This window comes from Bombina bombina, chromosome 1, assembly GCF_027579735.1.
Source record: "Bombina bombina isolate aBomBom1 chromosome 1, aBomBom1.pri, whole genome shotgun sequence".
In the NCBI taxonomy this organism is placed as follows: Eukaryota; Metazoa; Chordata; class Amphibia; order Anura; family Bombinatoridae; genus Bombina; species Bombina bombina.
This window is the reverse complement of record NC_069499.1, coordinates 1,138,529,907-1,138,548,276: the sequence shown is the minus strand read 5'-3', so window position 1 is coordinate 1,138,548,276 and position 18,370 is coordinate 1,138,529,907. Positions and strand designations below refer to the sequence as shown.

At 37.0% G+C, this 18,370-nt stretch overlaps 1 protein-coding gene across 2 annotated transcripts in view; it reads left to right on the top strand.

The window, feature by feature from the left end:
- The first annotated feature begins 3,665 nt into the window (after positions 1-3,665).
- Positions 3,666-18,370, top strand: part of KAT2A (lysine acetyltransferase 2A) — a 129,375-nt gene continuing 114,670 nt past the window's right edge. The window contains exons 1-4 of one of the 2 annotated variants that reach the window (XM_053699002.1): positions 3,666-3,929; positions 11,761-11,884; positions 13,741-13,886; positions 13,963-14,052. In XM_053699002.1, coding sequence (XP_053554977.1) covers positions 3,705-3,929; positions 11,761-11,884; positions 13,741-13,886; positions 13,963-14,052 — 585 coding nt within the window. In that variant the 5' untranslated portion in view covers positions 3,666-3,704. The remainder of the gene's footprint in view (positions 3,930-11,760; positions 11,885-13,740; positions 13,887-13,962; positions 14,053-18,370) is intronic. The other variant, XM_053698993.1, reaches the window with a different exon arrangement.

Genomic DNA, 18,370 nt, shown 5'->3' with positions numbered 1-18,370 from the left:
CATAGGGTAGACCGGCAAGGAAAGAAATATATGAACAAAGTAATTAAGCCTACTCACATGGGGAAAAGCACAATGAAGTGCAATACAGGCAGGCCGGGTCCTCAAAGTCGCCCGACAGACTTGCTCTCAACAGCACTCGTAGGTTGCAGCAGGGTCCATAGGAGGGTGGTCGCACACAGTGGCAACACAAGATACGCTTAGGAAGCAAATGAGCGGTCGCCACACACAGCGGCAGCACAGGATCCACTCCGATAGAGCTGACAGGTAGCCACACACAACGGCACACTCAGCGGCAGCACAGAATCCACTTCTGGGCGTGACTAGTCTTCCCAATGGATTCAAATCAAGTTCCAATAAGGTGAAAGGTTAGGGAGATACGAGGGATTGCCAAGTGGCAATTCCAATCCAAAAAAGCCCCCCAATGGTAAAGGAGTAAAAAGCAGCAAGGGTTAAAACCATTTATTTAAAAATTTATAACAAGTATGCATATAGCAACACGTTTCATCAGGCTATATTTCAAATACAAACTGCTGCTAATTTAAAAGAACTCCTAACCAATCCAAAATAAGCCTAAAAACCCAACACCCACATAGGTCACCATGGCTCCACATAATGACATTATTAGACAATATAACATAATATAAAATAAAAAGAGAAAATTATACAAAATTATATAGCAATATAAGTGTCAAAAGAGTTTTTTGGCAGGTTACAAATGGTGGCCAAAATGTTCAGGAGAGTATATTACTAAAGTCTTATTTTGTAAAATACACGTTTGTCATTTGTATTTTATGTGTGATGATAGATTTAGGAACTATATTAATTATATTTGGATCGTAAAACAATAGAAAATAAAGGAAAATGCTATATTGGTCTTGTTAACGGTCCTAAGATAAAGAGGCCCATTTATCAAGCTCCGAATGGAACTTGTGGGCCCGTGTTTCTGGCGAGTCTTCAGACTCGCCAGAAACAGCAGATATTAAGCAGCGGTCTACAGACCGCTGCTCCATAACCCTGTCCGCCTGCTCTGAGCAGGCGGACAGGAATTGCCACAATTCAACCCGATCGAGTACGATCAGGTTAATTGACACCTCCCTGCTGGTGGCCAATTGGCCACGAGTCTGCAGGGGGCGGCGTTGGTGAGCTGGTGGTGCAATGCTGAATACGGAGAACGTATTGCTTTCCGCATTCAGCAAGGTCTTGCGGACCTGATCCGCACTGTTGGATCAGGTCCGGAAGACCTTTGATACATAGGCCTCTTAGACTCAATTGTAACCCATCTCATAACCGGACGCTTATTCCATGCTAGAGTGTGCAGACAGAGATTATTAGCCATAATAGAAGAGACAGTCATAAAATCTATAATTTGCTAAATGTGTAATGACCAACAATAACTTGATCACGTAATAGTTCTAAGCTATTAAACTATTGTCCCACGTTCAATCACATAATTCGTCATACACAAAAATGGATATGGCTAAAAAATAAACATAAATATAAAAATGAAATGGAACAAAACCAATAAATACAAAATTTTTTTATATATATATATATATATATATATAAATAAAAGTCGAGTATAATAAAAAAATATATAAAAATAAATGTTAATAATGTAGTGTTTACGTGAAAAAAAGATGTGAAAAATGGGCATAAAGCCTCATTTTGTATTAGCATTTGCAGTGGATGCTGCAGGACAAATTTGTTTTCCCAATTTATTGCCTAGAATTTAAACTTGATTTGTTTTATTTGCTACATTTATATAACCTGCAGTGCCAGGATTGTCATAAATAAATGTGTACACATTTAAAGGGACACTGAACCCAAATTTTTTATTTTGTAATTCAGAAAGAGCATGTAATTTTAAGCAACTTTCTAATTTACTCCTATTATCAATTTTTCTTCATTTTCTTGCTATCATTATTTGAAAAAGAAGGCATCTAAGCTTTTTTTTGGTTTCAGTACTCTGGACAGCACTTTTTTATTGGTGGATGAATTTATCCACCAATCAGCAAGGACAACCCAGGTTATCCACCAAAAACGGGCCGGCATCTAAGCTTACATTCTTGGATTTCAAATAAAGATACCAAGAGAATGAAGAAAATTTGATAATAGGAGTAAATTCGAAATTTACTTAAAATTTCATGCTCAATCTGAATCACGAAATAAAATGTTTGGGTACAGTGTCCCTTTAACATTTAAAAAAGTCAGAAGAGAACAAAAAGTAAATTTATTCTGAATTGTAACATTATTATAATATGTGTGCTCATGTCTTTTTACTTTATATATATATATATATATATATATATATTTTTTTTTTTAAATAAAGCCTTTAAAGGGACACTGAACCCAAATGTTTTATTTCATGATTCAGATAGAGCATGCAATTGAAAGCAACATTCTAATTTACTCCTTTTATAATTTTTTCTTAATTCTCTTGCTATCTTTATTTGAAAAGCAAGAATGTAAGTTTAGAAACCAGACCACTTTTGGTTCACAACCTGGGTTGTGCTTGCTGATTGGTGGCTAAATGCACCCACCAATAAACAAGTGCTGTCCATCGGTCTGAACCAACAATTGGCTGGCTCCTTAGCTTAGATGCCTTCTTTTTCAAATAAAGATAGCAAGAGAACGTAAAAAAAAATTGATAATAGGAGTAAATTAGTTGCTTAAAATCGCATGCACTATTTGAAACATGAAAAAAACATTTGGGTTTAGTATCACTTTAACATAAAATATATAAAGTCAGTGCTGGAAATTTCCTCTAATTAAGTAGTCATTGAACTACAAAATGATTATTGCAGATGAGAAAAAAAAATAGCAGGCACACAACTGACTGGTGACTGCACATTTAAAGTGATGGTACATTTCAGACTTTAAGAATGTTGCAATTAAAATGACACTCAAGTCCAAATTAAACTTTAATAATTCAGATAGAGCGTGCAATTTCCAATTTACTTCCATTAACAAAATGCATACAGTCTTTTTATATCTACACTTTTTGAGTCACCGCCTACTACTGAGCATGTGCAAGAATTCCCAGAATATACTATATGCATTTGTGATGGGCTAATGGCTGCCACAAGATACAGGAGTGGAAATAGACATAACTGAAATTTGTCAGAAAAAAATCTACTACTCATTTGAAGTTCAGACTAAGTGCTATTGCATTGTCATTTTATCATGCAAATCTACTGTATTTACTAGTCCTTTAAAAATACATAGGCGGGGCTAAATTATGCAGATTTGATCAAGTGGGCAGAACTTTAGGGCAGGGGGTGTGGTAACATTTTCATGCAGGTAATTGATAGCTGCAAAGTGTCCATCGATTTTTTTTTTAAATGTTGGTAACTATGAAACTTATATTTAAAAAAAAAATCCAACAGTGTGTACAGTGATATACGTGAGTATTGCAAGCAGCAATGACTGATGTATTTGTGGTAATAAAGCCTAAGAGCAGTGATTTGTAACTTTGTAAATAGCAAAATACAGATTTCAGAACCAATATTAATCCATAGAACATATAGTTTTAATATTCAACGATCAAATCATGTAAATCCTCTTGGGATTCAGTAAATAGTTCATATTAGAGAAACGCCGTAAACTACAACTCCCATAATCTATGCGCCTGCGCAATACCATCGTCTCTTCACTGTTGCAGCTTTATCGATCTAAGTAACAGTGAACAGACGGACCTCGTTGCTATGGCGGAGTTAGTGCAGGCCTCTCAGTCCAGGGGAAATGTGCAGACTCCGCCGGTGGGCCAGGTTGGGGCCCCGGCAGCCGGAGGGAGCACGTCCACAAGTAGCAGCGATCCGGCAAGGCCTGGGCTAAGTCAGCAACAAAGAGCCAGCCAGAGAAAGGCGCAGGTCCGCGCGCTACCTCGCGCCAAGAAGCTAGAAAAGCTCGGGGTCTTCTCGGCTTGTAAGGTATTGGAGCGGAGGTGGGGCGGGGTCGGGTCAGTGACCGGGATGGGGGAGGGCTGCGGTGTCAAGGAAGGCGGGATACTATGGGAATAATATGTTTCATTCATAAGGATGGGAGATCACAGACTTGGATGTTTTAACTCCGGGCAATATACTTTTATGAGTGACATTCAGTAACATCTGTGTAATTGGATGGAGACTTACACTTTACAACATATCAATTTATTATTTAGATGGAATTGTACTCAGTGTTACTAAAGTCAGGAAAGCTTGTAAGAGGCAGTATATTGAAATTGGATGACATGTTATGTATTGTATACCAAAATATTGATGAGTAGATTCATATATTAAAATCTAAAGATTAAGAGGCAGGGGCAACATTTTAGACGTGTTTAATATTTGTGATAGCCTGGATTAAAGGGATCCTAAACCCAATTTTGTTTATTTCATGATTCAGATAGATCATGCAATTTTAAGTAATTTTCTTATTTACTCCTATTATCAATTGTTTTTCATTCTCTTGCTATCTTTATTTGAAAAAGCAGGAATGTAACGCTTAAGAGCTGGCGCATTTGTTGTTCAGCACCCTGGATAGTGCTTGCTGATTGGTGGCTACATTTAGCCACCATTCAACAATCATTATCCAGGTTCTGAACCAAAAATGTGACTGCTCTTAAGCTTACATTCCTGCTTTTTCAAATAAAGATAGTAAGAGAATGAAGAAAAATTGTTAATATCAGTAAATGAGAAAGTTGCTTACAATTGCATGCTGTATCTGAATCATGAAAGAAAAAAAATGCGTTTAATATCCCTTTATAGTAATTCGAAAAAGGTTACATCCATAGGGATTAAATGGAGATCAATGAAAGCCAGTGTCATTATTAGGACTAAGGTTCAGCTTTATCTTTTCTGTCCAGGTGGTCAATGTTCGCATACAGGGAACCTGTCCGTTCAAGATTTCAAGGCATTCACTGTCTTAAATGTATCATTACACAAGCAGTCACCCCACTAATCTCATGAAACAAATTGCATCAGACCATGGCTTGTCAATCACTGCAGTCACATTAGTCCAATGTGATTTTAACCTGCTAGAGATCTAAGGAGACATTGCTACAGCCATTCACTGTTTGATAAATCTTCCTCTAAGTTTGGCGTCATGCAAAGCAGGAAAGTACGGCTGCCTGTCAAAATGTCTCAACACATGCACAAAAAAAATGCAAAGTAGAATATAAAGATATTTGTCAATGCCTGCATATACATTTCTTTTTCTGGCACCTTAAAGTGTATGGCTTGCTCCTCAATCTTTTTGTAAATGTAGTTTTATTTGCATAGTTGGGCGATACTCACTGATGAAGTAGAATGATTTTTATTGAGTGCTATGTACTGAAAAGCAAAAAAATGCATGACTGTTACTGGATTTCAGCATTGGCATTGCAGCATACTCCATTAAAGTGAGATAATGGGAATAAATGCCACATAGTGGGAGGCAAGTCATACTTTTGGTTTCATGCTATTTATTCCCTGGCATGTAGGATATACTGTAAATTGGAACTAAAAGACAGTAATAGTTGGGAGGGGGGGGGGGTTGGGGTAAGACAGGGCTGTTAATTAGAGTTGAAGGTACATTGTGCTGTAACATTTTCTCTGCTTTAATGTGTTCCCTGTGAGCTGTTTTACTGGCATTATGGTTTATAAAAAAAAACTGTTATTTTGTCATTTAAAGGATATGAAACAATTTTTTTTCTTTCATGATTCAAATGGAGCATGGAATTTTAAGCAACTTTCTAATTTACTCCTATTATCAAATTTTCTTTCGTTCTCTTGGTATCTTTATTTGAAAAGGCAGGAATGTAAGCTTAGGAGCCAGCCCATTTTTGGTTCAGCACCTTGGATAAGGCTTGCTGATTGGTGGCTACATTTAGAAATAGCTGCATTTGCATGTTGAAACCACCAGCTATATTGAAAATGTGAATGCTCTAGTACAGGGCTCAACAAACCCAGATACCAGGGAGCCACAAGCATCCTGGTTTAGAGTCCCCAAGACATATATGGGTGCCAGCTGCCACTGTTTTTTATCTTTTATTTAATCTATTCCCCCATGTGAAACCTGATGGTTGTGGTGGTGTTGATAAACTTGTGTGGTTGGCATTAAAAGGGGAGTTTGGGGCATACTCTGGGTCTAGTTCAGACTATAGCGTGTTGTTTTAACCCTTGCACCCACTGAAGTAAGTCACAGACTTGACTGGAGTGGCTTTGTTGTGACAAACTGGTAGCAGTTGCAGGGTTGTTTCTCCCTTGGTTCACACAGTGAAATTTCATAGCTGTAACTGACAGTCAGTTCTGTTCAGTGAAATAAAGTTTAACTTGCTGGCAGTCTGGATGGTTATGAGTTTACACCTCCAGGGCGCTAGGACCAGAGTGTTGGGTTTATACATATCTCTAAAGGGGACTAATATACTGGACATTATTTAAAGGGACAGTCAACACCCGACAAAACATGATCCCATAAACGAACATCTGCCTGCACCGCATCCATTCTGTATGACCTATTTTCTTGTCCTCGTATTCATTCACGATATATGCGTTATTCATCTCTAAATATGGCCGCCTAACTCCTCCCCCTCATCCTTCTTTCCCATCTCTATGCCATTTCAGGCTCGTTCATGTAGGTATGATGACGCTCATCATACGTCATCGCGCATGCACATTTTTTAACAACTGACATGAAATGCCTTGGTCATGGAGCAGTGGGCAAATTTGATTGCTCAAAGTACTAATGCATATCAAGTGTTGTTCCTATGCAATCGTGCATGCGCAAAAGTGCATGAACGAGTTTTAAAACTCTGACCGAGGATTGCTTTGTGATTGGCGGATAATTTTATAGAGAAGGTAGATACGTAACGGTGGGGGGAGTTAGGCGGCCGTATTTCAATCCGATCAACTCATGTATCGTGGAGGATTAATAGGACAAGGAAATAGGTAACACCAAAGGGATGTGGTGCAGGCAGATGTTCGTTTGGGGTTACAAAAAATGGGATCATGTTTTGTTTGGTGTTGACTGTCCCTTTAAACTGTTTGTTATTAGGACATTCTTAATTGTATGCAGGCAGGATCAAGATGGCCAACATCAATTAAAGTAAAGCAATGGCCCTCAAGCTGTCCAACATCAATATAAAATAAAACCGGTCCTTATATTTTGGCCCTCTAGAAGGGGAGCGTTAGTCATGTTGTGCTTGTGCACTTGGCCATAAAAGGTAATTTCCTGTAGGGACACTAAGGGTTTGTACTACTGGACAGAATGACTTCTGACTTTGATTTCCAGGTACTACATTTACTGCGTTAAATGACAGTTCCCACTCCCCAAAGGGCAGTGTCATTGGAAAGCCCTAAAACATCAGTAAATCCTAGTTTGCCTTATATCTGTAGTAGACTCTCTTGATTTGTCCATGATTTAACCATATTCAATGCTATGCCAGTTTTACAGTCCTGATTGGGCCCCAGCATAGTTGGGCACAGGAATAAGATATACCGATGGTATTAAACATTCTCTACAAATAAGGTGTTCTTACTATGGGATATATTTCTTAACTCTGATGACGGTATTCCTGAGTAAATTTGTAATCATTTTGTTCACTGCTGGAAGCTGCAATAGTTGGCAATCGTCTCAGATTTAGATGATCAGAACTGAATCTCAAATATATTTGTATTCCTAATGCATCTACTATCACAGAACTACCACTGCAAAAATGTTCTTCACTGAAGATACTAGAAGATGGGATAGCAGCTGTTGATATCGCTAGTAACTTTACCCTGGTTGCCATTAATTCACCAGGGAAGTCATGGGGTATTGCTAAAGAGAAATTTAATGTATGAAGACATTTCGCCTGTATCAGAAGCATGATATAAAAAGGAATTTAAATAAGCACATACATATCTATTTTTCAAAAAAGAAAATAGCCTCTTATAGATGGAAAAACATAGAACATTTGATGCCCCTTTAAATGGACACTAAACACAGACAAAATGGTAGACATAATGATGTATTCAATATGGAGATTACCATGAGAATAATATGCAGGTGTATTTTTTTTAAATTATATTAGTTGGTTAAATATTGAATAAATAAATGTAATTTTTTTTTTGTCTCCGTAAATTAATAGCCATGTTGTCCCAAGATATCTTGGGTTAAAAAGCCTGTTCTCTTTACCTTTATATCAGAGGATTTAGGGTTCATTTTAACGAGACGTATTTAAAAAAAACTAAATCTATCATGCAAAAAAAAACTGCAGTAATTACACGTCATAAGTGTAATAGCTGTTTAAATTGAAGCTAATACTGCAATATTTTTTTATACATCCTACTAATCTTCGATGGCTGGTTAGGACAACTGTTAAAGGGACAGTCTACACCTATACAGACATTCGCCCATACCTTAGATCCGGTGCTGATTTTCATAACTCACCCCTTCAACCCTAACGAGTCAGCGAAACAACTGAAGTTATTTGAAATCAAAAGTTTGATTTTATAAATTAAAAATGGCCGACAAACTCCGCCCAATCCCTTCTTCTCCTACCTTATTGTGATGTTCTTTCTCTAGCTAACACTCGAGCATGTAGCACAAAGTGACGTTGGTATTATCAAAACACGCCTGCACATCTTTAGGGAAGTGAGGAAGCGGAATATGTCTAAGCCAGTGCTTTCCAAACTGTGTGTTGTGATACAGTGTGTCGGCAGCAGTGTGTAGGTGTGTCCCTGCTTCAGCTGAAATTTTTATGAATTTAAATTTTTTTTTTTTGGTTTCCGACTTTCCGCCTGCTTGCTACGCATATCACATGGTTGACTCGTGATTGATACCTAGTGGGTCACAGATCATCTTAACCTATTGGCGCAGCTCAGCGGGAACTGAAACTATTCCCATTGGCAGCTTTGGCGGCACATTGGCTCCTGACTGAATGTGTAGTCTCCTCAATCAGCTTGTGACTGCACGTGTAGTCAGTGAATGGGATAGCAGTGTGTTTGCAGCACGGGCAGTAGTCAGTGCAACTCGCAGAGCTCTGAGGGCGGCAGCTTAAACGCTGAGCTGAAGTCAAAGTTTCTTTTTTTTTTCTGCAGCTAGCTACCAGTAGTGCATTGCTGCTCCTGCTCTTGATATATGGATAGGAAGTGGAAGCTTAAAAATGCTTGATGATGAAATGCGAATGTCTTTATCTAATTCCACCAAATATTCAGTAACTGTGTTCATCCCATCAACCTCATACATCCCATTAAAATAGTAAGTAGCTATTGATGGTATTAAACTTTTTTAAATTCTTGCACATAATTACATACTGTTACTTGTAAATACATTTCGGTATTATATCATTTATGTATGTGTTCGTATCTCTTAAAACAAGTTAGTTTAACCTCCTGTTTGCTAGTACAACTGAACCACTGTATCGCAAAATTATGTACGTTTAAAAAGTGTGTCACCAACATGAAAATGGAAAGCTCTGGTCTAAGCTCTCTGTTTGAGATGTTTTGGTTCCTGATTTCTGCTTCCACTACTGGTGCACATGCGCGAAACAACGAAAGTGCGAGACAGAATTTTAACCAGTGATCCACTTTGATTGGACCTTTTGAAATTAACAGTCTACGGAGCTGGGCGGCCATTTCTAACTGTCAAAATCAAACTTTTGATTTCAAATAACTCCAGTTGTGTCGCTGACTCATTAGGGTTGAAGGGGTGAGTTATGAAAATCGGCACTGTATCTAAGGTATGGGCGAATGTTTGTATAGGTGTAGACTGTCCCTTTAATGTAAAGTTTCACGAAAAAGGCTTCCTCCAATAACGGCGTGGCATCACGAGATGGTGCTCTGCTCTGTGGTGCACGCCATGATTGGAGGAAGCCGGTTTCGTCATTACTGAGGTAAGTACAGAGGAGCTGCGGGCGGGGATTGCGGTCTGGGTTTGCTAAGGAAAAAGGTAAGTATTTATTTAAAAAAATTAAAATGCTGCAATGTAAAGTTTCATGAATGAAAGTGCCCCTGTTTTTAATAGTATTCATTCAACTTTACATTTACTTTAAAGGGACATGAAAGTGCAATGAAATGCTAGCACATGGGATCTGGTGAGCCAATAACAAGTCATAGATGTGTAGCCACCAATCACCTACTAGGTCTTATAAGTGCATTGTTGTTGTTCTGGACGTTAAACCCAAATTTTTTATTTCATGATTCAGATAGAGAATACAATTTTAAACAACTTTCTAATTTACTTCTGTTCTCTAATTTGCTTAATTATCTTTATATTCTTTCCTGATAAGCATATCTAGATAGGCTCAGTAGCTTCTGATTGGTGGCTGCACATATTCACCTTGTGATTGGCTCACCCTTGTGCATTGCTATTTCTTTAACAAAGGATATCTAAAGCATGAAGCAAATTATATAATAGAAGTAAATTGGAATGTTGTTTAAAATTGTATTCTCTGAATCATGAAAGAAAAATTATGGGTTTAATGTCCCTTTTAATCTTACAAATATTTTCAAGCAATTGCTGCAATAATAACATTTTCTTCACTTTTATGTCCCTTTACAAAATATAGTGTAGTGTCAGCCCATCTTAAAACCTGCACTAAGCTGAGTCAGTGGATCTATTGAAGAATGAGTGTTATGTACAAAACCTACTTCATTACAGTCCAGTTCATTACAGTCCAGCCTTTATCCATCTCTGCAGCCAGAGCTACTGCACCAAGCCATGTCATCTTTTGTTTATTCTTTTATAAAATGAATGGCTCACAGCAGGATATTAAATGTCTTTTTAATGCATGCAGTGAATGTTTGTAAGTCCATGCCCTAGCTTCTAACCGTACTAATAAAGATGCATATGCTTTCTAAACAGTATCAAGTTAACAGACCTGGCACTCAAAGTAGAAGGGTCTGTTGTGCGAAGCTCAGTTACCTATACAAACTACCTTTGGGTTACCAATGTGTAATGGTTTAGCCAGATGGACTGGATCATTTTTTGGCTTTTAGGACAATTAGAGGCCATAAGCACTAACGGCTAGTTCCAATGCAAAGTGCTAAAATGTACCTGCTCCATTTTGGTAACCTAATCATACTCTACAATTTAGTGATCATTGCAAGTATCTCCTGATGACTGGTCATAACAGTCCTCTGAGTTTCTGACGCAACTCGCTATAACACTGGTATATATATATATAGGTGCTAGTGTTACATAGGTATCAGATTAAAAGTGACTCCTGCACTATGAATAAATCAGACAGCTATTGCTCATGGGCCCTGATTTATTTTAATCACCTTGTTCTAAACCCTTGACTGTAATTAAACATTACCACATGGCCCTCAAGAACCACAGCTGCAACATTCGACAAAAGTGCATTAACCTCTTAGGACCCCCACATAATTTAAAGGGACAATGTACTCAGGCAAGCAGCTGATAAAAGTTTAGTTTACTCAAAGCAGGTGCAGGAACATCCTTTTTAAATGGCTGTTTTCTCCCCTGCCCCCACTGAGAGGTTGATTTCTGTTGTTGCCTTTTGTTTACATAGCTTTTCTAAAGCCAATACTGCAGTATTTCAAATTACAGTATAGGTAGTAGCTTCAACAACAGCTATTTTAAATGACAAAATAAAGGTAAAGGAGTAACTTGTAAATAATGTAACACACTTTAGCAGGTAAAAAAAAGATTATTAGGAACAAATTAAACACGAAGGTCATCAAATGGGAACCCATTATACCTACAGGAACTAAAATGTTTAAAACTGATTATCTACATAATGGCACAAACCCTTAATCTTCTAATTTACTAAACTTCCCCCTCCCCCTTTTTTATTAGGCAAACGATGTCTGTAAGTGCAATGGGTGGAAAAATCCCAATCCGCAAACTGCACCTAGGATGGACATACAGCAGTCTGCAGCTAGCCTGAGTGAGCCCTGTCGTAGTTGTGGACATGCCCTAGGTTTGTGGAAGTAATTTCTTCTTTTACCTTGGTCACAACTTTGTTTTTCTATGCCTAAGGATTTATATGTGCAAGCTTCAGAAATGTTAAAACTAAGTCGCACTGAATAATTCAAATAGATATTTATACTGTTATGGTTATGACTCATTTGTATAGTGCAATTTCTTAAAGACTATGGCTGCTTTATAATCTGCTATTGAACAGCTGCTGTTCTATAATGCGTTCTCTTGTTCAGTATTGACAACATTGAAGTTATAGGAAATTATAGCGTTTCAAAAACGTTAGGATTTACCATCACTAAAAATAAAGGTGACCCTCATTAATTAGTTTAAAAAAAATCTGATCGATAGGTACCTTTTTTTATTTTGCTGCGGTATCAGCACTAACCTGAGTGCATCTGACCATTCACGTTACAGCTCAGTTTTTTTAATGAGGTGACGTTTCCACCTGAAGCCACAGCAAAATAAACTGATGAATGAAGGTCGCCTTTTTTTTTTTATTTTTTTAGTGATGGTAAATACTAGCGTTTTTAAAATGCTACAATTTACCATCTCTGTAAGTCTAATTTATGTTTTATAATGTCTACAACATCCCAAATGTATCCATCAATGTAAATGGATCAAATAAAATGAAATCACACTGTACTAAGATTGATATTGGTAATATTACACAGTGTGCCACTAAAACCTTTCAAGATTTAGCATTTGTTCAAAGAAAGATATCATTTGTAATTTGGTGATCTTCAAAATAATATTAACAGTTAAAGGTTGTAATGTTAAATGTTTAATTATGTGTATTAAGCAAAATATATGCTATACTTTTTTGCTGATTTTTCTTAATTATCTCTATAATAGGCGTCTCCATGTTGGAACCTAGGTTTTCCCCATATCTGGGCAATAAAAGAGACTGGCTGTATGGAAACCCTGTTAATTAAAATCCTATATTATACACATCCTTGTTTGTACACTCACTTTTATTGCCTTTTTATATCTGTCTCTAATTGACCTCCAGAGAAGAGATAGATAAGAGAAAAACCAAGCTTCCAACATGACAGCACCCATTACTTTAAACAAACTAAGGTACTTTATAGAAATTAAACATTTAAACTTATATCTTAATATTTAAATAACCAATATCATTTTAAAAAATACATATTATTCTGACAAATCTTTCATTTAGATACATCATTATATCTAGTATTTATTTACAGTTTAATATCCCTTTAAAGGGACAGTAAACACATTGACATTTAAATATAACATGTTTTCTTACGCAAAGTAAAACAACTTTGCAGTATTTCTAATTATTTGTTTTGCCCCTTTTTCATGTAATTTAGTTTTGAAGATTGTGTCTTAATTCTTAGAACTGAAAAAGCACACTTCAAGTTTATCAAAGCTAACCCTGCTACATATATCTCCCTAATTTGATTCAACAAATAAGAATAGCAAAACAATGCACTGTATACTAACAATGTGACTGTAGCTATGCTTGTCAGCTGCTTGTCAAGCAAATATTGCTTCTTCCTCATGAAGCAAGTTTGGTTATTGAAAAAAACAATTGCAGCAAACAAGATGTTTGTTTTAAACAATGTTTAGACCTGGCTTACTTGTTTTTACATAGCAAGACAACAGAAATGTCTTGTAATTACAAGTTGTTTACTGTAAATATTAAGTTCTTATAAGCCAGCCCCTTGTAACTGAGTGACATTTTTTATCTCTAAAATGTTTTCTTTAAAATTTTGTTCCAAACTTATAACTAAAAAGACATTTCTAATACGACCGTAATTGTCTGAGACTAGAAGCCTTTTACACATTCTTATGTAAATTGTAGTAATGATGACTGTTTGTTATCTGTAGCTGACCACGTGTCACATCTAGAGAATGTTTCTGAAGATGAGATTAATCGGCTATTGGGTATGGTGGTTGATGTGGAAAACCTTTTCATGTCTGTGCACAAGGAAGAGGACACGGACACCAGACAAGTTTACTTTTACCTGTTTAAGGTGAGCCCATTAAATGACTTATTGTGTAACTTTATAATCATGATGCGAGATTGGTAAATATTTTTCATTCTTACAGCTGTTAAGGAAATGCATCCTGCAGATGAGCCGACCAGTTGTAGAAGGATCCTTGGGAAGCCCACCATTTGAGAAACCAAATATTGAACAGGTAATGTTGAAAAGATTTTTCTTTGTCTCTTTTGCAGGACAGGCGGTTAAACGGGGCAGCCTAACATAATTGAGGTTTAAAGGTTGTATGTCCTGGCGCAAGTCCTTTTGTTGAGTAACCAGCTAGATAATCCAAACTGAGCTTCTTAAAGGGATATTAAACTGTTGAGTACAACTACAATAGAATCGTTACTACACAACATGCTATTGTTATTCTCTTATTTTAACCCCTTACAAGTATCAGTTAGTGAAGCTCTGAATGTTCATACTGGGCGCCGCCATCTTGGAGCTTATATTTGTTATGTAACTTTTAAACTGTTCAAAAATGTAACACTTCTGCTATCTGTTATGTTAGCTAAACTGAGGTGAAAGGTACAGCTGTCAAAAAGCCAGATCTGGGAAAGTGCTCTGCTTCTATCGCACTATGCATCAATGCATGTGCCTACAAGATGGTGGCGCCCGGTATAAAATGCAGAGATTTACCAACTGGATTCTGTAATGAATTAAATAGCTTTTTAAAAAGACTGTATATGTTTATGCCATAAATATGCGTTGTGTCCCATACAATATTTTGTTCTGAAATGTTAGCTACATGAATTGAATACTCAGTTGTACCTGCATCTAGTCTGTGCATAATTCACTCACTCAGCTTTTCATAGCTGCCCAATTTATTTTCCTAAATAGTGTTTTGAAATTAATTTAGTAAGTACTCTGTATTTTAGTTCTCAATATATATATATTTTCTTTAAATTAAAAATACATTTAAAAAAAATCCAGTGGCACTTCATTATAAAATGTTAGATATTATTGGTATAGTGAAAGTTTTAAGAGCTTGGTGTTTTTGTTAATACATCTTTGACAAAGTGCAACAGCACAAAACGGGTCAGATGGCAGAGGGGTTGATGCAGCCTCATTACACTATGGACTATTTTCTTAATAGTGTAAAAACAATTAATATTTTTTTAAACTTTTATTTCTTTCATGTAATTAACAAGAGTCCATGAGCTAGTGACGTATGGGATATACATTCCTACCAGGAGGGGCAAAGTTTCCCAAACCTTAAAATGCCTATAAATACACCCCTCACCACACCCACAAATCAGTTTTACAAACTTTGCCTCCAAGGGAGGTGGTGAAGTAAGTTTGTGCTAGATTCTACGTTGATATGCGCTCCGCAGCAAGTTGGAGCCCGGTTTTCCTCTCAGCGTGCAGTGAATGTCAGAGGGATGTGAAGAGAGTATTGCCTATTGAATGCAGTGATTTCCTTCTACGGGGTCTATTTCATAAGGTTCTCTGTTATCGGTCGTAGAGATTCATCTCTTACCTCCCTTTTCAGATCGACGATATACTCTTATATTTACCATTTCCTCTACTGATTCTCGTTTCAGTACTGGTTTGGCTTTCTACAAACATGTAGATGAGTGTCCTGGGGTAAGTAAGTCTTATTTTCTGTGACACTCTAAGCTATGGTTGGGCACTTTATTTATAAAGTTCTAAATATATGTATTCAAACATTTATTTGCCTTGACTCAGAATGTTCAACTTTCCTTATTTCCAGACAGTCAGTTTCATATTTGGGATTATGCATTGAATTATCATATTTTTTCTTACCTCAAAAATTTGACTTTTTTCCCTGTGGGCTGTTAGGCTCGCGGGGGCTGAAAATGCTTCATTTTATTGCGTCATTCTTGGCGCGGACTTTTTTGGCGCAAAAATTCTTTTCCGTTTCCGGCGTCATACGTGTCGCCGGAAGTTGCGTCATTTTTTGACGTTATTTTGCGTCAAAGATGTCGGCGTTCCGGATGTGGCGTCATTTTTGGCGCCAAAAGCATTTAGGCGCCAAATAATGTGGGCGTCTTTTTTTGGCGCTAAAAAATATATGTTGTTTTTTTTTTTTTCTTTTACATATTGCAAGATGTTCCACGTTGCAACTGAGTCAGAAGATACTACAGGAAAATCACTGCACAGTGCTGGAGCTACCAAGCTAAGTCTGCTATAAACTTTTGGTATCTGTTTTCTCCAGCTGTTATTTGTATTGCATGTCATGTCAAACTTATTAATGCAGATAAAATTTCCTTTAGTACTGTTACATTACCTGTTGCTGTCCGTCAACATCTAATTTTCAGAGTGTTCCTGATAACATAAGAGATTTTATTTTTTAAATCCATTAAGAAGGCTATGTCTGTTATTTCTCCTTCTAGTATACATAAAAGTCTTTTAAAACTTCTCTTTTTTTCAGATGAATTTTTAAATGAACATCATCATTCTGATACTGATAATGGTTCTTCTGGTTCAGAGGTTTCTGTATCAGAGGTTGATGCTGATAAATCTTTGTATTTGTTCAAGATGGAATTTATTCGTTCTTTACTTAAAGAAGTGTTATTTGCATTAGAAATAGAGGATTCTGGTCCTCTTGATACTAAATGTAAACGTTTAAATAAGGTTTTTAAATCTCCTGTAGTTATTCCAGAAGTGTTTTATCTCCCTGATGCTATTTCTGAAGTAATTTCCAGGGAATGGAATAATTTGGGTAATTTATTTACTCCTTCTAGACGTTTAAGCAAATTATATCCTGTGCCATCTGACAGATTAGAGTTTTTTGGGACAAAAATCCCTAAGGTTATGGGGCTGTCTCTACTCCTGCTAATGTACTACTATTCCTATGGCAGATAGTACTTCATTTAAGGATCCTTTAGATAGGAAAATTGAATCTTTTCTAAGAAAAGCTTACTTATGTTCAGGTAATCTTCTTAGACCTGCTATATTTTTAGCGGATGTTGCTGCAGCTTCAACTTTTTGGTTAGAAGCTTTAGCGCAACAAGTAACAGATCATAATTTTATAGCATTATTATTATTCTATAACATGCTAATAATTTTATTGGTGATACCATCTTTTGATATCATTAGAGTTGATGTCAGGTATATGTCTCTAGCTATTTTAGCTAGAAAAGCTTTATGGATTAAACTTGGAATACTGACATGTCTTCTAAGTCAACTTTGCTTTCCCTTTCTTTCCAGGGTAAATAATCATTTCGTTCCTTTCCTCACAACAAGGAACAAAAGCCTGATCCTTCATCCTCAGGAGCGGTATCAGTTTGGAAACTATTTCCAGTTTGGAATATATCCAAGCCTTATAGAAACCTATAACCAGCTCCTAAGTACCTATGAAGGTGCGACCCTTATTCCAGCTCAGCTGGTATGGGGCAGATTACGTTTTCTTCAAAGAAATTTGGATCAATTCCGTTCTTAATCTCTGGTTTCAGAAACATTGTTTCAGAAAGGTACAGAATTGGCTTCAAGTTAAGGCCTCCTGCTAAGAGATTCTTTTCTTTCCCGTGTCCCAGTTGACACAGCAAGGCTCAGCATTTCTGAAATGTGTTTCAGATCTAGAGTTGGCTGGAGTATTTATGCCAGTTCCAGTTCTGGAACAGGGGCTGGGGTTTTATTTTATCTCTTCATTGTACCAAAGAAGGTCAATTCCTTCAGACCAGTTCTGGATCTATCATTATTGAATCGTTATGTTAGGATACCAACATTCAAGATGGTTACTGTAGGACTATCCTGCCTTTTGTTTAGCAAGGGCATTATATGTCTACAATAGATTTACAGGATGTGTATCTGCATATTCCGATTCATCCAGATCACTTTTAGTGTCTGAGATTCTCTTTTTAGACAAGCATTACCAGTTTTGTGGCTCTACTGTTTGGCCTAGCCTCAGTTCCAAGAATTTTTTTCAAAGGTTCTCGGTGCCCTTCTTTCTGTAATCAGAGAATAGGGTTTTGGTATTTCCTTATTTGGACGATATCTTGGTACTTGCTCAGTCTTCTCATTTTCGAAGAATCTCATACGAATCGACTTGTGTTGTTTCTTCAAGTTCATGGTTGGAGGATCAATTTACCAATCAGTTCATTGATTCCTCAGACAAGGGTAACCTTTTTAGGTTTCTAGATAAATTCAGTGTCTATGACTCTGTCCTTGTCAGACAAGAGAAGTTTAACATTGATATCAGCTTGTCAAAACCTTCAGTCACAATCATTCCCTTTGGTAGCCTTATGCATGGAAATGTTGGGTCTTAGGACTGCCGCATCAGATGCGATCTCCTTTGCTCGTTTTCACATGCGACCTCTTCAGCTCTGTATGCTGAACCAATGGTGCAGGGATTACTCAAAGATATCTCAATTAATATCTTTAAACCGATTTTACGACACTCTCTGACATGGTGGACAGATCACCATCGTTTAGTTCAGGGGGCTTCTTTGTTCTTCCGACCTGGACTATAATCTCAACAGATACAAGTCTTACAGGTTGGGGAGCTGTGT